The 20,933-nt window shown below is 47.0% G+C and overlaps 1 protein-coding gene across 2 annotated transcripts in view; it reads left to right on the forward strand.

Annotated features, from left to right (window-relative positions):
• Window positions 1–19,476, forward strand: part of Rab7b (RAB7B, member RAS oncogene family) — a 25,208-nt gene extending 5,732 nt beyond the window's left edge. The window contains exons 2-6 of one of the 2 annotated variants that reach the window (XM_021174640.2): window positions 2,854–2,921; window positions 3,628–3,754; window positions 4,222–4,437; window positions 12,161–12,286; window positions 17,648–19,476. In XM_021174640.2, the coding sequence (XP_021030299.1) occupies window positions 2,869–2,921; window positions 3,628–3,754; window positions 4,222–4,437; window positions 12,161–12,286; window positions 17,648–17,725 (600 nt within the window). In that variant the 5' untranslated portion in view covers window positions 2,854–2,868 and the 3' untranslated portion in view covers window positions 17,726–19,476. The remainder of the gene's footprint in view (window positions 1–2,853; window positions 2,922–3,627; window positions 3,755–4,221; window positions 4,438–12,160; window positions 12,287–17,647) is intronic. The other variant, XM_021174646.2, reaches the window with a different exon arrangement.
• The last annotated feature ends 1,457 nt before the right edge of the window (window positions 19,477–20,933 follow it).

Consider the following 20,933-nt stretch of genomic DNA (forward strand, 5'->3'; position numbering starts at 1 on the left):
TGGATAGATGGATGGATGGATGGATGGATGGATGGATGGATGGATGGATGGATGGATAAGTGGATAGATGGATGGATGGATGGATGGATGGATGGATGGATGGATGGATGGGATGTGAGAGTCATAATCCACATCAATCTTGCTTCCTCCCCAGAAACAAATCAATCACCTTTTCCATTCTCCATCCCCAGAATTTTATTTCATTCTCTCCTAGGAAATATCACCACACCACATGCCTCACGTCTTCAGGCCCGCCATGTTGGCAGCATCACTTTCTAGGGTTACTTGGTCCCTGACTTCCCTGGTGTCTCCTAGGGGAAGTCCTTTGTGTTTCATCTTAGGTGATCCCAGTGTCAAGTCCAGGCTTTCATGCATTCCCTTCACAGGAAAGGGGTACTGTTTATGCTCAGTAATTAATTAGTTATTAATTACTATATATTAATTAATTGGATTTAATTATTTTACAATGTATACCTTTTGCATTTCATGGGATCTCTGCATATAGTGCTTGCTCAGCATTCACAAAGCCCTGGATTCAATCCCTAACATTGAGAAAAATTAATGCAATTGTGATATTAGTTGACACTTAGATGATCTTGCACATGTAAATTTAGCAACAACTTTTCACTCAGATTATAGATCATGAACTTTCCCCCACATAAAAGAAAATACCCAAACGCTCTACTTCAATGACTACTAAGAAAGTCATCATCATATGTCCTAGCCTAAGTACCTCATCACTGTTGGATATTTATAAGCAATACTGGAAGGACGGACGGTCTTGAAGAATAAAAGTCCTTGCTCTCAACGACAGTGAGGATCAAGCAGACATGTGGAGGCCATGGTGAAGTTCTGGCTCTGCCTGCCACCAAGAGCCACATCTGGGCCCATGGTCCTAATGTAGCTGGAGTCTATGTTGATATCTATAGCCCAAATTACCATCAAAGGCCAAGGGGGTGTCCATGGTCTGGAGTGTCACCAGAGACCATCTTTGGGCCATGCTGTTGTGGGGAGGGGCATGCTGATCTGACTTGCCTGCACTGCTACCTGAAGCCATGGGGACATCTGGGACTAGGCTACTGCCAAGAGCCATGTCTGAGTTCATAGTCCTATGGTAGCCAGGTTCTGTGATGATGTCCCAGAGCTGTGTTATTACCAAAGGCCATGCAGATGTCTCTGGTCTGGACTGGTGCCTGAGGCACCGTGCTGAGCTGGCCTTGCCCCTCACCTAGGCAGCACAATAGAGCTGACACTAACATCAGGGGAACTGGTGAACAACCCCAAGGTCATGAGAGTGGAAGAGCTGGGCCCATGGCTGGCTTCAGTATTCAGGAGAGCAGGCCCTGAACCTTACCTGGGCAGTACCGTAGAGCTGACCCTGGTAGTAGGTATGCAGGTGTGCTGCTCCCAAGGGCATGAGCACAAGAGAGCTGACCCTGCCTCTTACTGGCTGTAGCATTGGGTAAACAAATGAGAACAATGCTGGAGAGCTTGCCCTGGTGGTTGGGCACAGGAGAGATGGCAGGCTGACCAACTTAGCTATCTTCCAGGCCCAGATCTAGGGCTTTGAGTTGGCCAACCCCAAAATCTACCCCATCTATGATCTGCTGAAGCACATAAAAGGGCCGGTCCTGCAGATCCAAAGCTGTAGGATCTCCATGAGACAGGACAACACCAAGATATCTGAGAGGAGTCCCTGTGAGGATCAAATATAGATAGCATAGCAGAAGCCAGAGGCCTAGGAATAGACCAACGACTCATTGCAATGAATATTTGCAAGTAAAGATGTGTGAACAAAAGGGCACACTGTGGAACACACTGCAACACACTACAGCTTCCACAACACCATTTTCTTTCTTGTTGTTGTTATTGTTTTTAAGATTTATTTATTTTACATGTATGTATACTCTATCGGCATGTACACTTGCATGCCAGAAGAGGGTATCAGATCCCATTACAGATAGTTGTGAGCCATTATGTGGTTGCTGGGAATTGAACTCGGGACCTCTGGAAGAGCAGACAGTGCTCTTAACCTCTGAGCCATCTCTCCAGCCCCCAGCACTTTCTTTTTTGTTCTATCTTATTTTCTTTTCTTCTGCAGGGTAGGTTGCAAGGACAGAGAATGGATTCAAAGGGATGGGAGAGATGGGTGGGATTGGGGTGCATGATGTAAAGCTCATTAAGTATCAATAAAATGTTGGAAAGGAGAAAAAGTATTTGCTCAAGTTCCTGGCGAATTCTGTAGAGAAATTGCTAGAAGTAGAGGTCAAAGCTATTTTGAGGCTCACCACACATGCTGCCAAGTAGCTTTCCAGTAATGTGTACCGATTTCACCCCCTTCCAGCTGCAGCCAAGAGCCTATGATTGGCAAGTGCCACACACTATGCCTGGGGGAGGGGTTCTTGTTCATCCAAAGCCTCCAGGCAGTCGTGACAATGAATCCCTTGTCCTACCCAGCCCATCCCCTCTCCCCACGCTGGCCTCCATTCCTGGTTCTAGGCTGTGTTGTGTGAGGTCTCTGTTCAGATCTGTCCTGCCGTTTGGCACTCTCAGCTACGCTTAGAGCAGGACTGGAAGAGCTGAAGGGTGAGTGAGTTGTCCATCTTGGAACTCTGGCAAGGGAAAGTCAAGGGAGGAGTGTACGGGGTACTGAGTCATGTGTGCACTTCAGGACTAGAGTCCTTAGCAGAATCCTGGTAAAGCAGAGCCCACAGGATACTAAATGCTATTGCTGGGGTATAGTGGAAGACACTTGAGGGAGTCTTCAGTGACCGAGTATGGGAGGGTTAGCCTCTGCGACAATGGCTACAAGCAAGACCTGCCAGTGTAAAAATGACTTCTGTTTCCCCACAGGCCCTGAAGCCCCTGATGAATCCCCGAAAGAAAGTGGACTTGAAACTTATCATTGTTGGTGCACTTGGGTAAGCCAAGCCTGGCTGCTGGGTGTTTGCTGGAGAAGAGCCTCAGCTGGGAGTGTTATGACTGTGCTCCAGGCTGTGCTCCCACCCACAAGGAACGCTGTCTGAGTCCAAGTGACAGCAGAATTGCACCTTCCTTCAAAGAAGGAAGCATAGTTGAGAGAAAGAAGCTAGCAAAACGTTCTTGGTTTGGGTCCAGCTCTGTAGCCCTTCTGCAACTCTGGATTGTCCCACACTCTGCTACACCCAACCAAAATCTACACACTGTTGTAGGATACTTAACCTTATCCCAAATGGCTCATTTTGGTTGGTTTCTGCTTCTAGAAACTACTTCATATCCTTTGCTCCCCAAAGGGTGGTCTCTAGACCATATATACTAGAAATTCAGAGTCTGGGTAACTCTCTGAGCATCCTGAGACCAACCTAAGGTATACACTGTTGTTCTGTGTCTATCCCTATTCCAAGTTGCACATCAAAGCCCTTTCTTAAACTCCAAAAAAAAAAAAAGAAAGAAAGGAGGGGGAGAGGGAGGGAGGAAGTGAGGGAGGGAGAGAGAGAGAGAGAGAGAGAGAGAGAGAGAGAGAGAGAGAGAGAGAGAGAGAGAGAGAGAACAGTGTCCTGAGAATGGCATAGGGTGTGTGTGTGTGTGTGTTTGTTTATTTATTTATAGGTATGTGTTTACACATGTGTGGAATCTTTTTTTCCTCAGTGTGGGAAAGACCTCTCTCCTTCACCAATATGTACATAAAACATTTTTTGAGGAATACCAGACCACGCTGGGGGCCAGCATCCTCTCCAAAATCATCATATTGAATGACACAACTTTGAAGCTGCAGGTGAGCCGTGCCCTCTGCCTCTTTACTACACACACGCCTGGAAATCACCCATGTACACAGCAACAAGTACTAGAAACTCAGAGGATCTGGAGAGAGATCAGTAAAGTACATGGGCTAATTGAGCTAAGCCTGGTCTCTTCACTGGGGTGCAGGCACACCCACTTGTTTATCTACTACAGCAAAAGTGAACAGTGTAACAAGGATAGATGACCCACAAAGCCAAAAATATATTTACTGTTGGGAGCTGGGCTAACAACCTCTACCCTGATAACTTAGAGAAAAAGTGAGAGCTAAGAGCTGTGGTAGAGTTGGGGGTTGGGGGAAGGGTGCAGTGCCTGGGTGTGGAAGGGCACACTTGCACCAGGATGTTCCCCATCCAGAAATGACGGCTTCGGCATGATACAACCTTGCTGGGCTTCCCTTCACCACTCATCAGAGCTTTGTGGGGCGCTGCTCTTCCCCTCCAGATCTGGGACACAGGTGGTCAGGAGCGGTTCCGCTCAATGGTATCAACATTCTACAAAGGTTCCGATGGTTGTATCCTGGCATTTGATGTTACGGATCCAGAGTCCTTTGAAGCCCTGGATATCTGGAGGGATGATGTCCTGGCAAAGATTATCCCTATGGAGCAGTCATATCCCATGGTGGTGCTGGGGAACAAAATCGATCTGGAAGATAGGAAGGTACTGTTCATTCATTTCTTCCTTCATTCACTCACTCAACGAACTGTATGTAACAGCTGTATACCTCGTGCTGTGTTGGGCCTCACGTACAGTGCTGACAGAGTCCTTGCCTCAAGAAATCTACCATCTAATAGTGACAATTATGGTACCACATGGTAAAAGCAGTGACAGTTATATACTTTGGAGATTTGGAAATTACAGTGAAAGGCCATCTAAATCCATAATAGAGAGCCAGTGGATAGAAGAAGTGGGTTCTAGGCTATAGACGCAGTATGACATAAACTGAAACCATGAGTAGCAGAGAACCAGAGAGTTAAGAGCGCAGAGGAACCAAGAGTCAGATCTTGGTGGAATTTGATTTCATTTTGAATCATATTTCTACATGGAGTCACACAGGGCTCTAAAGGCATCAATTCTGGGATCTACAAGTTTGCTAGGTAACTAATCATTTCTCACTAAGTCAGGCATACCCAGGATAGCCAATGAACCCTTTGACAACTGGTCTACCCCATGACTGCAGTGGCCGTGTAGCTCATAGCCATCACAGGGCTGTTGAGTGGAAAGTTCTTTAACCTTTACATGCAAGCAGAAAAGGAATAGGGATTGTCTTGATTTGTAAAGCATGGCACAAAGGTATTTTGTGCTGATCAAAGTCCAAATAGTACCCAAAGGAGCTGTTAGAACCACATTCCCTCAGTATTTCTCATGGAAAACCATGATGGGAAATGGAGTCATGGTGTCTGAACTCTGTTTTCACATGGCTTCAAACAGAAAACCTCAGGAGAACTGAACCAAAACTTAATACCATGAAGTATGGGGTGGACAGGAGTTGGGGGAGACAGAAGGTGTGCTTCCAGCTGCCCCCACCTGCAGAGAAGCAAGATCCCTGTTCAGAGAACACATGCTTAGTCTAGGTGTCCAGAATCTGAGAAGCTTGGAGAACAGCCTTAAGCAGCTAGGAAACCTCCAAGCTTTGGGATACCTAAGAACAAAACCTCAGGGGAGAAGTGTGTGCTAAGAACATGTCTTCAGTTTTGTGCGACCAGTTCGGGTTGGAGACTCAGTGTCAGACATCCTGTCTCAGACAGTAATCCAAGTCTCTGTTTCTTTCCTCCCTGGGCCAGCTGCAGTGGGAGCTTCTCTGTTAGCTTCACAAGTTTACAATCCCACTGGCTTAGGTCAGATAGGAGCTCTGGGGTGTAGTACTGTCTGGAGTGAAGTAGGAAGAAGGAGAAGTGGTCAGGGAGTGGGATAGTTCTTGTTTGGTGGGTCTCTCTTGATGTAGCTTTCTTTATGTTCTTGGGCCTGGCATGTATGGTAAGGTTCCTTTTTTGGGAGCCATTTCTTTGGGCCCTTCAGCCTCCCTAGGTGGGTGACATTTCATTATGCACAACAAATACATGTGCACCCTTCTGCTTTCTTACTTCAACTCTAATCCTCTTAAGAGCTCCAACTTTGCTGTTCCTCTGCAGAACATACTCATGCCTTCTGACCATGTTCTAAGGAGCCAGTTCTCTCTCCACCTCATGATCTTTCACCTTGGAACCCTCAGGTATATGCAGACCCCAGCCTTTCATGTCCACCACACTCCAGAGGCCGTCTGTTAGCAACCCATCTCAAGGCCTTCTTCCAACTCCTATGGGAGGCAGGAGTAACTATATTTACAACACAGCTTTCTCTGAGGAATCTTACCCAATCCTTCCTTCTAAGCCTTGTGTGTTCATGCTGTGGGTGTTAATGTTATCTAAGGGACTCTTCATCATGAGCCCTTGGAAATACACATGGTCTTATGGTCACCCCACTGCACACCCATAGTCTATCAGATTACAATACTGAGATCTAACATCCATCTTAACATCTCCTTTCAGACACCTGTGTGTCAACGTGAGGGAATTCTAGAGAAGGGGGCCAGAGTTTTCTCAATGAAGTAAGAGGTACCACCCTCCAGTGAATAAGGAAATCAAAAAGGAGGCTTTAGACTCATGGTAAAGGTTGGATACTTAGAATCTCTCTAGCTTTTATAGATTCCAAATTAATATGATTTATGGTTGGATTCTGATTACTTGGGTAACTAAATCCAAATGCCAGAGGATGAGGTGGTGAAGGATAAGAACTAACAAAACAGGAAGGGCTCAGCTGAAGGAGGAGGCTGTGAGCCTAGGTGCATCTGTGGAGTGTGTTTCAACAGCCCTGCTAGAGTAGATGCTAGCACATGCAGGGACCTGGGACTGAAGCCTTTCCAAGCAAGGGAATCAAAGGGTGGGAGGGCTCTGAGGAAACTTAGGAAATGGGGCGGGGCAGTTGGAACATCACACATTAGAGAGCAGGGTGTGCAGGAGAGAGGAAAACTGTGGTGGCAGAGAGGAAGGCCAGTTTTGTGTTTAGATCTGATTCTGTGGAAAAGATGGAAAAGCAGAGAGGTTGATAGCAGAAAAACAACATTCTGGCTACTCTGAGTAGTGGCAGCCTTGTGCTGATGGAGAAAGGAAGTAAGATCGCAAACGTTCAATGAATGAATGACGGATGCCTGGCTGGGTGTAGAGTAGGTGATGGCTCATAGGATAGGTCTGAGTCAAGCTGGGGGCGGGGGGCAGTGAACTTTGCTTTAGAGAAGAATAAGGGACGGGAAGAAGCAACAAGCACCAGGCAAGCCAAATCCCTTCATCCTCTTGGTGAGACACATGTGGGAATGGCCACAATGGAGATGGTAAAGGGGAGATGGAGACCCAGGGGAAAGCCACCAAATGGGGCAGATAAAAGATGGTTTGGGGAAGATAAAGGAAGTTTGTCTGTCAGCCAGGTAGGCCCAGAGGGAGGATTTAGGGGGAGGTGGCCTAGTAGGAACCAGATGTGCTGAACAATAATGAAATGAGTTCAGGGAAGTGTAGAAGAGGAAGTGGGAAGAGAATGAAGAGAGACTTAGCACAACACGGATATTGTTAAAGCCACGAACTAAGCGGGGGCAGCTCCTGCCCTTGGCTCTCGTCACTCTGGTGCTGACTTAGCAAAAAGTTTGTCAACCCCTGGTTGGGATGAGGAAAATGAAGACTAGCCAAATGACGGGTATCTAGGGAGCTTGTAGTCACAGGCACAGAGCTGAGGGGGTGGGCACCATTCCTTTCAGCACCCTGGCTGAGCTGGCCACCCATGGTCCACCATGCTCCTTGCATGTCCTGAGTCCACTCCAACAAGAAGAGCTTGCTCTTATTGCCATGGCAACCAGAAGATGGGTTTCCTTAGACTATTTGAGAATTAGGGGAAATGTTGTAATAGTATCTTCCTTAATGAAAACATAGTAGTTTTTCCTACTTAATTAAAGGAATATAAGTACTTAAAAGCACATTGTAAGACTTGGGGAGGAGGAAACTCTGGACCCTAGTGGTGATGATGGTCCCTCAAGAGCAGGCATATACATCATGCCCTGAGTTATACTCTTAAATGAGGCTACACTGTTAGCTTTTATGTGGTGTGTATTTTACTATGAGAAATACACACACACACATATATATGCCAACACATACATTCAGCCAGAATGATTCCAAAGAAATTACTGGCTCACCTTTGTTTAAAAACCCCTCCTGCAGAAGCCAATAACGGGAAAAACCTTAGCTCATGAGAAAGGGGCTGTAACATTTGAGCTTCAAGAGATTTATTCTCTGAAGCTTGAATGCTTTGCTCCATGCCCAGTGGGGTGAGTTCTAACCTACAACCAACTGGAATCAGAATGGTGTTTTCCAGTCTTTGTTGTTCTTGGAGGTTTACTAAGTAGTTTCAGATAAGCTAATTCTTTGAAAGCTTTCTTTATTTTTATTTTATGTCTATGAATATCTTGCTTAGTGCATGTAAGTGCACCACATGCGTGGTGAGGCACCGCACGCAGTGCCTGCAGAGGCCGGAAGAGGGCATCAGATTCCCCTGGAACTGGAGTTATAGTCAGTAACTGAGCTGCCATGTGGGCGCTGGGAACGAAACCCAGATCTTCCGCAAGAGGAACTGCTGAACCATCCATCTCTCTGGCCCCTCTGCTCATTTTAAATTTATATAACAATAATTTTCAATATATATGAGATGGGAAAGCATCACAGCTAATATTATGCTAACTGGAGCTAACTTGATGGTTCAGCAGTAAAGACACTTGCCACAGAGCCAGACGGCCTGAATGTGATGCCTGGGACAAGTCAATGGAGAGAGAATTGACTTCTACAACTGGTTGCTGCTGTCCATACATGTACACACATACATAATTACCACACACACACAAAATGTAAAATGAATAAATAAAAAAATATAAATAAATGTTTGTAATCTGGCCTAGTTTTGGTCAAACATTGGTTCCCAATGAATGAGCAGAACCAACATGTTAGCAGTCCGTTGTAAGCAAGAGGAAAGCCCTTAAAAGCAACACTGTATCTCCAGGTGCCACGTCTTAGATTTACTTTTAAAGTCCTCTGAGCTTAAGTTATAAATAACTGTTTTGTTTCATATATAAAAGATAAGATGATCTTCAAAGTCATCAACTCATAGGTGCAATTGGCAGAGAAAACTAAAAGGTGTTGCTGTCTGATGGCTTCTTTCCTAGACAGCCCTCTGTGGGGGAAGGGGCTGGAGTCCCAGAAAGAAGTGGCTTGGTGCACAGTCTCAACTGATGCCCTTGAGATTCCATTCAGTCATTTTTGAGACCAATCAGAAGGGTGGCAGATAAGATGAAGGTGGCAGACACCGAGGTCACCGTCTGCTTTGAGGGAAGGGACAGCCGAGCTGTGGCTACACCTTCAGCAGAGGGTGTGACATACAAGCTCTGTCAGTGAATGATCAGCCTTGGACACTGTCCCAGGTCGATATAAGTACAGTGTCCTCTGCAGATTGCAGCCTAGAGAAAGAGTTACTTTGCAGAACTTGGCGGTAACTGCCAAGTACCAGATAACTTAGAAGCAGTTAGATACTCAGGGTCTGGGGAGCTGGGAGCTAGAGCGGGCTGGACATGAGGAAGTGAAAGTGCAGACTTTGCTCTCAAAGACCTTAAAAGATTCATAGCACCTTGAGTACCCAGGATGCTGACAGTGTACAAGGTGTTAACATCTAACGACTATTTCAAGGTCATCCAGGTGTAAGGTATTAATATTCAGTGATTAAATATATACCTGTCACTAGTATAGACATCTCAAGTGTCCCTCTAAACCAGCGGTTCTCAACCTGTGGGTTGCGACCATCAGAAAACACACATTTCTGATGCTCTTACAAACTGAGACACCAATCTGTAGCAATATTACAGTTATGAAGCAGCCACAAAAAATAAATTTATGGTTGGAGGCTCCTAAGACCATTGGAAATATGTGTTTGTGGAAGGTCACAATCTACAGGTTCAGAATGACTACTCTAAACAGTCAAGGATTAACCTAAGGTAGAAGGAGTCTTCATGCTTACCAGTTACAGGAGGAAACATTTCTCATCAACACTGGGGTCTCTCTTCCCAAAAGCAGGGACAACTTAGGCATCAGAGGCTAAGACTGAGGCCTGGACATTCTTGTTTAGCTGACCACCATCTTAGGTTACAAACCTCACAATGGCAGAGCAATGTTGATGGGCAATAGAGTCACTGTGAAAAGAAGACAGAGCTACTGGGCATTCTTGCCAGTCCTGAGACCAGGAGAGCAAGAACCAGAGTCAGTGGAAGCAATGGGACTTTCTGATCTCAGTAAGACAGCTGTTCCCAGAACCTGCAAGCAACGAAGAGACGATATGAGTAAGGGTGGCCTTTGGTCTCCTCAACCTGCCCTGTGTTCTAGGAAAAGGGACAAACGATCCTTTCTCCTAGAGAAACAGTCTGATTCCTTTAAATACATTTAAATATTTTTTAAAGTGCCAGCCACAGCATATAGAAGATATGTGGCAATTTCCCCTCAAAATAACTAATGAGACATCACGCTCTTTGGTATGAGTCACCCCTCAAAGTAATTCAGAAACATACTTAGTCGCCCCAAACCGCATCCAGCCATTTGCACTTGGGGGCAATGTCTTTTCTCAGCTGACTGAGAATTAAAAGGTCCTGAGCCCAAGCTGAAGGGAACTACAGTCTCACAGGGTGACAGTAAAGAACAAGGTTCTTATGTAGAGTCTGTCAGCAGCAATTCAGATGCCAGCAGGGTGCTGACCTGTGCCTGCATCTGCTCTCCCTTTCCTGAGCTGTGTGATCCAGGGCATGTTTCTGAACCTCTCTGAGCCTCCGTATTCCTGCCTATAAAGTGGAGCTAACAGCATCCATCTCATAAGTTAGTATGTGGCAGGGGTGGGGTTGTAGGTGAGCTGACATGTGGTCAGGTGCTTAATACAAAGCCTGACCCCTGGCTAACCTTATTCGCTGTTCAGGCCACTACCGAGAGACTGGAGTTCTCCTGGCATGGATCTGCTCAGTCGGCATGGAGGCAGACAGCAGAGAGGCAGACAGGAAGCTCTCTGTTCCCACCCTGCCTACCCCGTGTCTGATAGGGCCATCTTCTTTAGAGGGACTGAAGAAGGAGCCAGTGTTGAAAGGAAGCTTTTAGCCAGATCTTAGGAAGCCAGCGAGTTAAGTGGGATCTAATTCTGCCAGGTCCATGTCTAAATCCACCCTGGCCGTGTATCCTGGGGAAAGGTGACTCTCCAGGGCAGTGGTCCCAACCTTCTTAATGCTGTGACCCTTCAACACAGTTCCTCATGTTGTGCTGACCCCACCCCCATCATAAAATTATCTTCATTGCTACTTCGTAACTATAATTTTGCTACTGTTGTGAATCATAATGTAAATACCTGTGTTTTCCAATGGTCATAGGTGGCCTCTGTGGAATGGTCATTCAACCGCAAAGGGGTCACGACCCACAGGTTGAGAACCACTGCTCAAGGCCCTCCTCTATAAAATAGCACTGGCAACACCCACCTCACAGATTCCTAAGAACTGAAAAGATGGGGCTGGAGAGATGGCTCAGTGGTTAAGAGCACTGGCTGCTCATCCAGAGGTCTTGAGTTCAAATCCCAGCAACCACATGGTGGCTCACAACCATCTCTAATGAGATCTGGTGCCTTCTTCTGGCCTGTAGGCATACACACAGGCATACATGCTGTATACATAATAAGTTTTAAAATCTTTTTTAAAAGCTGAAAAGATAAAATATGAAGCTGTAGACACAGAGAAGGCCTTCAGTCATTAAGAGGGACAGCGGCCATGTGGTATGATCATGGGGCTAGGGTGGTGGTAGAAAGCAAGGGTGGTGGTGACAGGAAATGTAAGAGAATGGAGTGGGGTGGGGGGCCAAGGTAGCCATCAGCTGTCCTGCTCTATCACGAATGTCCTTATTCCCTTGAGACAGAGTCTGTCATTGCACCCAAAGCTTTCCATCTCTGTGAGGCTGACTGGCCAGTGACCTCTCAGGATTCTCCTGTCTCCGGCCCACAGCACTGGGCATCTATGGTCATACCCAGCTTTTATGTGGGTGTTGGGGATTTGAACTCAGACCCTCATACGTAGGCAGTGAATGCTCTTATCTACTGAGCTATCTTCCTAGTGCCATGTTAGTCCTTGCCTTAATCTCCCTTTGAGGCCTCACCTTCTTTACTCAGTGCCATCATGGTGGGGAGCAATTTCAACATGGGTTCTGGAGGGAACAACCCACACCCAAGCCACAGCTGCAGCAGTGACAGTGGCCATGGTAACAGCAATACAGAAACAGTGATCATTTCTCTCCTTCAGGTGTCCCAGGAGGTGGTCCATGGATGGTGTAAAGAGAAGGATATGCCATATTTTGAAGTTAGTGCGAAGAATGACATCAATGTGGTACAAGCCTTTGAGGTTCTGGCTAGCCGGGCTCTGTTGAGGGTGAGTGATGTGGTAGTGGAACTAGTCAGAACTGCCCTAAGCAGGGTCCTCAGGATCTTCCAAAGAAGAAAGTATGGGCGTAGCTAGGGGCATGGATGGGATAGGAGTATTCATCTTCCTCATTATTCAGGAGTTGGATGGGCTTAGCAATTCTGGTGCCACAGATGCCAGAGGCATAAGTACCTGGGAGTGAGTAATTAGTTGGTTTTGCAGTCTGGCCAGCTACCACAATCCCTTGTTATTGCTTGATGTTGGTTGTAGGTGCTAAGTAGAGAGAGAAGCTCACCACGATGCTAAGCCTTCATTTTCTGAAGGAGCAGAAGGGTATAGACTCTTGAAAAGCATCAACACCCAGCTAGCTCACTCCAGTTACTTTATTGAAACATCATACAAGGTTAATTGGGGCTGGGAAAGGTTTCAGCTACCAAAGTTATCTTTCCCTTTGCTGCTCATGAGAGCAGACAACCCACACGAATCTCAGTCCCTTCTGACCGTGGCTAGCCATTATCAAAAGTAGGAACTCCAGGGTGGCCAGGAGTGTCTTAGGACCAACATGAGTGCAGCTGCAGGCTCTCACATAGCACCAAGGGAAGACTTTCCAGAGAGACAACATTTCTTCAAGGTTCAAACAGTCTCATAACAATTTCTCAGCCTCTACTGATCAACGCACAGATAGCAAAAGCTTTGCTGAAACATTTCACTCAAAGCCAGATATAAAGATTTTAGTCTACATCTCACTACATCTTCCCCCTTTTTGTTTTAAGTAGATTTGTTAGGGATAATAATTATTGTTGGAAAATTATGGAGTTATAATATAGATAGCCACCACAATTCCTTGTTATTGATTGAAGTTGGTCATAGGTGCTATAGTAGAGAGAGGCTCACCAACGTGCTAAGCCTTCATTTTCTGAAGGAGCAGAGGGGTATAGCATTTCAGTAAATATGGCCTTTTGTCTATCTAGTTGTCTAACACTTTATGCAAATAAATAGGCATACATTTCAAAGCCAGTAAAGTTATCACCACAAAGAGAATTATAAAATCACAAGAGCAAGAACCTATCAAAATGATTTGTGGGATGATGAAGTTACAACATCTACAAGGTATTCTGTAACATCCATGCCTGTAATATTAGGCAGCTTCTTTGTTTCTATAGTTTCTTGTTACAATTTATAAGTCAGTTGAAAAGAATTAGGATGACCCAATGAGTGCTTTATAAGCTTCTCTCAATCCTTTTTGCTATCATTGAATCTTAAAGGGTAAGACGATAAGAAGTAACGTTCGTATAACATTTCTATTTCATCCGTTCCCTTAATAGTTCTAATTGATCTCCAATGAGTATTCCAGCTTGTCTCAATACAGCTATGCCGCCAACTGTTTCCCTGTCTATCTCACTTTGTTGAGTCCAAAGTTCATGAGAATGCATACGCCAGTCTTTAACAAATTGAGCAATTTGTACTTCTTTCTGAAGAGCAACTCCAGCTGTGGTAGCTAATGCCACGATTCCTAGAACCACTGCAGTTATCATTCCCACCATCCACTGGGTTCTTCCTAACCCCTCTTTCAGCAAGCTTCTACAGTAGCATCGCCACAGGGGAGTCTTGCCATGGTCTCGACAATCTCACTGGCTTGCTGGTCTTGCTCTGTGAATATAAACACTTTCAAAAGTAAAGACATACTAGCATTGGCACAGGTATGAAGGGTACAGCATGTACGTGTGATGCCATAATTATTAGGGTGCTTTTGCACATGTCCTTTCAGTAACACCTTGCGGCGTATCTAAAAACTTCAGTCCTGTGCCTGACACCTGAGAGTCTAATTCAGTGAGGGATTTCAGAAGTGATCTCTAGGCCAGTCGTCACTGTGGGATAGAAGTCTCTTGGGACCAAGCATTTACTTAGTCGAGTGGAATCTCCAGCCTATGGGAGTTACTGACAGCCTCTCATCAGAAAGAGAAATAGATCCAGGTGCTTTAAAAGCTTGCATAGAGTGTGGCATGTGTGCCCGGCACTGTGCAGGTAGCAGGGGACCATCAGACTCGGAAGGAAGAGAAGGAAGAGCATGAGTGATCGCAATGCGACTTTTGCATGACAGAGTAGACTTGGTGGTTAGGTCCAGGGAAGGAGCAGAGTGAGAGCCCATGTGGTGGGCGTGGTCACTGAAGGCTGCCTAGAAGCGATTGTGGTTTTGCTTCTATATGTTTGCTTTTGTTTGGCTGAAGCAAGGTCTCACTATTCAGCCCAGCTAAGCTCTAATTAACAGTCCCCCTGCCTCTACCTCTACCATATTGGGGGTCACAAGTGTGTGCCTCCATGCCCAGCTAGCGAATGTCAGAATTTTAATGTTCCAACGTGAAGTTTGAAAGCTTTTTAATTGACAGGTGTTGCATCCATACAATACCCAAGCTATTCTCTCTACACAGGAGTGTGACACGGGAGGGCTACAGAGTGAAGCAGGAGACTGGGGTAAAGGTGGGGTGACTCAGGGGCCACTGGAGGCAAGGGAACAAGGGAACATGGCTATGATGCTGAAGCAGGGCAATTGGAAAGTGCTTGCAGGTAGATACGGCAGGTCTTTGGAGATGTGGGGAGGTAGGAAAAAAGGGCAGAGATCCAGCGACAGTGACCCAGGCTTCAATTCATGGGGCTCATACAGGCAGTCAGCTATGAGTTTAGTTTATGAGAGAAAGAAATCCAACATTGAAGAGGATGAGGTGAGGGGACATGTGGGTGGTAAAGCCAGCAAGGTTTCTGAGGCTATGGCCACAGGAGATAGCCTCAACACGAAGAGCCAGGACTTCCAGCAGGTGGCGCTGGGATGTCCATTGTACTCAGGTGCCTGCCCAGGACACTGGTGCCCAATGGGGCACATCTTTCAGCAGAATATATATGCTTACAAATTAGAAATTTCATACCAACGTGTTACAGGATGGAACATAAAATCCATATGGACTTTCATAAACATCTTTATATGTTTGCAAACAAATTTTGACATTCTCTCCAATGACCTGGCTCTTTATTATTATTATTATTATTATTATTATTATTATTTAATCTTTTTTTATGGTCCAGTTGTTATTACCCTCCCAGTCTGCCCTCTGACTATTCCTCATACTATTCCTCCTCCCCTGTCTCCAAGAGGCTGTCCCCACCCCGCGCCCCCACCTCACCAAAGCTCCCCACTCCCTGTGGCCTCAAGTCTTTCGAGGGTTAGGCGTGTCTTCTCTCAATGAGGACACACTTCTCTCAGGCAGTCCTCCACTGTGTGTGTGTTGGGGGCCTCAGAACAGCTATTGTATGCTTCCTGAGACCTGGCCCTTCTTAGAGAGGTCGTGTTTTCCTTCACACCAACCCTGGAGCTCAGAGGAGGTAATCAGAGAGTTGCCTCTGTGGGAAGGAGGGAGCCTCAGGCTGGGAAGGAGCTCTGCAGAATCCTGCCTCTACCTCTACTCACTGTCTATGACTTTACACAAGTCACATATCCTTTCTAAGCTGCCCTAGCTGCCCAGCATCAACAATGTCTCTCTTAGGGGACTTTTTGTGAGGATTTTATATACCACTGTATAGAGAAGGCATCTAATTAAAGATGGCTGCTGTGAAGGGAAGCCATGCGCAAGGTTTTTCAGCAGGAGAGCTGCATGCTGCAGAGTGGGTGGGCTCACTGAGTGACACAGAAACTGCCCAGTGAATGAGGATATCAGACTGGGATATGGGGCGATTCCAGAAGCTCCCGTGAGGGCAGACTTCTGTCTCACATAACCCCAAACACTGACCCTTCTATTTAAGTATGCGTCCTAATTTTAAATTCTAATAATGCAAAGGAGAGATAGCCAATGGCCATCATATGAGATATCTAAGGGCAGCTGATGCTCTGCTGAGACCCTATAGGGGAGGTCCGAGAAATGCTTTGGGAAGGAAGACTGGCCCTTGGGTGTCTTTGGGGACCACCATTATCAGAGTACAGCAGTTGGACCTGATAACAATTCCTGAGGCCACATTCATGGTTACGTTTGCAGCCGGGAGCCTGACCTGCACCTTGGTGCTGTGGAGAACATAAAAGCCGGAGGCATGGCCCTGTCCCTGGAGTATCTATGGAAAGGTGACTTGAGACAAGTCACAATTTACAGTTCTGTCTAGCATGTAGGAGGGATGTGTTCAAACCATTGTAGCACAGCTGTGGACACACAGAGTAGGTACACACCTGTTCCCACACTCACTCCTACATACAGCACTGTGTGGATGGAGCACTGTGAGGATGGAGCACTGTGTGGATGGAGCACTGTGAGGATGGAGCACTGTACTGTAGCTCTGGGACCAGCAAATACCGCAGCAGGAAAGAACCTGGTACCTTTAAGAAGAAACCTTTTAGGGTAGAGAGATGGCTTGGTGGTTAACAGCACTTTCTGCTCTTCTAAAGGAGCCATGTTGGATTCCTGGTGCCCATGTCAGGTCAGTCACAAGCATCTGCAGCTCTAGTTCCAGGGGATCTGACACCCCTGCCCTCTGCCTCCTTTGAGAACCATTACTCCTGTGCACATACCCACATGTAGACTCACACTGCTACACATGAAATAAACCCAGAAGCAGAGCAGCTACCTTTCTGTCTGGGTGACCCATGACCTTATCGCCTATAACCCTAATACCCAGGCAGAGGCAGGGAGACTGGGATTTCCAGGGATGGGGAGATCCTATCTTTAAAAAAAAAAAAGAAACAGAATGAAATTTATGGCTTTGAAGAACTCCCAGCCTTCTCTGAAGCCAAGGGATGAAGGCTCTTAGGAGGGAAGCCTGGTGGGCACCCACCGAGGGGCTTGTTAGATGGAGAGGGGCCATCTCTGGCTGTTTGCTGTAACAGGAGCTTGGATTTTGGTAAAGGGGAAGAAAGGTGGCATGGGAACACTGAACTGATAGGGCAAGTCTCCCCACGCCTGGTGTGGGGACCGAGTGCCATCTGGGCTCCTCAAGACACTTAGCAAGAAAAGTGGGAAAGGCACAGAGAATGTTGGGGGTGCTGAAATTTTTGTGGGACAAGTATCCATCAAGGGTGAGGGGTTACCAGTCACCTCCGCCTGAGCCCACATGTTGCCTCAGCTGTCCCTTCTGGGGAATGGGGAGCTATGAGACCTGGCTGGAAGTCAGGCCTGAGCTCCTAAAATCCTTCCACTGAAATATTCTGGACTCTTGGGAAGGGGCAGGGCAGAGCGGGAAAAGAAGAGAAGGTAGGAAGGCAGGGGCTTCCCCTCTGGGTCTCAGTTCCCCAACAATATCACAGAAAGAAGCCGGAACGCCCAGCAACGGGGCCCATTGACTCTCAGGGCTCTTTAGACCTCAGGCTGTGAACACTGACTCCTCTCTCCTCCCCAGTACCAGGGCACCGCAGAGAACCACCTCATAGACTCCATCAAGCTCTCTCCAGGCCAGCCAAAGAGCAGATGCTGCTGATCTCGGATACCCTCCAGACTCCCAATGACAGCTGTGCAGCCATTCCAAGTGCAATCCCACCAGCCGGTACTCAGCTAGGAGGCTGGGGCACTGCAGCAGCAGAGAACGTCACAGGCAAATCCTGGCCCCAGAGAAATCACGGGCGTCTCCATGACTCAAGCTCCTCTTTCTCCTCTGCCTCAACACCGTCCTGCTCATCTCTGCAGACAAACTGCTCCCTTCAGCACCACGGACCAACAGGTTTGGATGGAGATGCAGTTCTGATTCCCTCAGCAGCCAGAACATGGACCGGACCACTCCTGACAGGCAGAAGCCTACAGGCCGGAGACTTCCCACAGCTTTTTTCAGGGAGAGCTGAGGGAGCAAGATAAAAATAGTTGTACCTATTTCCTGGGTGCTCAAACAGCTCCCATAACTGACCAGGCCTCAGTGTGCCCTCTGCCAAATGAGAGTTCCTAAGGCTTCCCCATATCCTAGGGCAATTTGAGAACCATAATCTCATTTAAATCCCACGTGCTGGTGTGGACACACATGCTCACTCCTTTGGAGAGTATTTTTGATGCCTTCGATGTACATTGCACTGAAGTCACCAGACACACAAAGCAGACATGAGTCCTTCACTCCCAGAAGCGCACCTGGAGAGAGAGGGCCAGCAGACATGAGCTAGACAGATAACAGCAACGAGGTACTGTTTTAGACAAAGGGGCCAAAGGGCTTTCCTGTGACAGTGACCGTTGTGCTGGCAGCTGCAGGAAGAGCTACAGGAAGAACATGCCAGGAGAGGGAGCAGCTAGGCCAAGGCTCTGAGGCAATGGGCAGAGTGCTGCATTCCATTCCCTGAGGACTCAAAGCTGCTATCTCAGAGAAAAAAAGGCCAGGGATTTCCTGTCCCCAGAAGGTACCTTGATCATTTGATGACTGGCCACAAGGGGGCAGAAGTGTCCTCTGCTTTCAGGCTGAGGAGTTCTGGGAACACTTGAAAAGCTGGTGTTTGTGTCAAGAAAATGGCTGAAGCTTGTTCCCAGGCTGTAGGAATGTCTAACCTGGGCTAGTTGGGTAAAAAAAAAAAAAAAATCAAATGTCTTGATTCAGGCAACAAATCGAAATCAGAGACAGATCCCAGAGCTGTAGATTCTGTGTCCTGTTCATTTCAAAGCTAGAACCTATTTTTTTTTCTTCTTCTGGCTTCACACTGCACAGATAGGGTGGCCTATTCTGAAGGAGGTGGACACAACGAACATTCAGGGTCTTCAGTGGTCAGGTTCATACCTCATGCCTTCCACAGACATTCCTGTCTCCACAGAAGTCTTCTTTCCTGAGTTCCAAGCAGATCCGAGGTGTTAATCTCTAGGAAGCCAGCCAGGGGGTACTAACTGGGGGTCTGGGGGCTCTGTCTGCACCCGCCTAGCTCTGAGGTATAAAGCAACTTACTAAGGACAGCAGTCACAGGAACAGTGAGCCCTGCGTCCTTCAGAGATGAACACTGTGCCCCCGTCACACATTGATGTGGCTCTCCTGGAAGTCAGACTGTGGAGGGATGTGTGGTGTGTCGAGGGGGTGGGGTGCATTCGGCAGCACGATGAACATAAGGACCATATCTAAGGGTACGCAGCAAATAGTATGTGTTTCCATTGTTTATATCCTTTATGGGACAATAGTCCCTCTTGGTCAGTGATACCAGTCTCAGTTACCCATGGTCAACTGTGGACCAAAAATATTAAATAGCAAATCCCAGAAATAAATAACTTACAACTTTCAATGCACGTGTCATTTGAAGGAGTGTGGTGAACCGCTGCGCCATCCTACCCAGGCTAGTTGTCCTTGCTCTATTCCGTGCATCTAATCCAGCAGTTACTTTGTAGCTGTCTCAGATGTATCAACTGTCATCATTCCAAATGCCTCTATTAATAGTAACCAAAGTTATGCCACAATACCCATGTCACTATCTCATCACTGAGATACGCCATCATCTCATGTTGTCACATGAGGATAATAAGGACAGGAACAGTACAGTATCTTTAGAATATGCACTTATATCCTTTTGTTACTTGTACAGACTCATGGCCATTTAATTTATTGTCAGTTATTGTCCATCTCTTGCTGTACCTAATTTATTCACTATACTCGGTCATAGGCATGTGTGACTAGGAGGGAACATAGCACCTGGGGGGGGTGGGGGGGTGGGGGGGATGGGGGGGTGGGGGGATTAGTACTATGTAACTTTAGCTATCTACTGGGGAGGGGGGTGTCCAGCAGTTTCTTTGGATGAGAAGAGACTATGGTGTTTGTTTTTTAATTTTTTTTAAAAAAATCCATGTCAGCATAATTGGCACGTCAACGATGTTAAAGTGTAGGCAGTAAAAGCCACATCATTTCCGGGGCCCCGTAAAAAAGTGAGATTGTTCAAAAATTAAGACTTCAAGACAGCAACAACAGCATCCGACATTGGAGGTGAGCCCTCCTGAGGACTCACCTCCCCGTGACGTGGTCCTGAGAAAGCCATGAGCTTTCAGCTCAAACAACAGAGCTCTGGCCCGGCCCTGCTGGACACACTGCAGCATGAAGGGAAGGCTCTGTCTGCCACCGCCTTAAAGCACATGACATAGACTCTGTGTCCTCTTTAGAGTCATAGCACAGACTCTAAATATTCCAAATGGAAGCAGGGACCTGTGGGCCTGGAGACTCACAGATCTCCTGTTACAACTGGGAGATGTGCTGACCAATCCCCAGGGCAGAGTGAGCTGAGCTGACAGCCAGACCCACAGTAAGGGTCCTTGTGAGCCACTGCAGCCCAACCATGAGTCTCCCTGAGTTGGAGACTGGCCCTTAACGTCCATGCCAGTAGGCACAGGAACTTCACCCCACCACAACGACACCTAAGTTGGGCGTGGTGGCAACATATCCCAGGCCCTCTTCATAGTCATCCCTTCAAGAAAAAGACCCAAGTCAACAGGATTCTATTGATCAGGCTCACCACAGCCTCGCTCAAGTGGAGCACCCTCGGCTGCTGATCAAAGGTGAGAACTCAGACCAGGACTCCCCGCAGCATGTATCCTTGGGGCTCAGGAAAAGAACGAAGCCAAATCTTATCACCAAACAAAGCAGGCTTGGACACTAGGCCCTGCCCTCGGGGACTTGGGAAAAATGCCCATTTCTGCTGCCGTTTGCTCCCACATAACAGAGCTTTTCTACTGCTGCCTGGTGGTTG

The sequence above is a fragment of the Mus caroli genome, chromosome 1 (assembly GCF_900094665.2).
Source record: "Mus caroli chromosome 1, CAROLI_EIJ_v1.1, whole genome shotgun sequence".
NCBI classification, from domain to species: domain Eukaryota; kingdom Metazoa; phylum Chordata; class Mammalia; order Rodentia; family Muridae; genus Mus; species Mus caroli.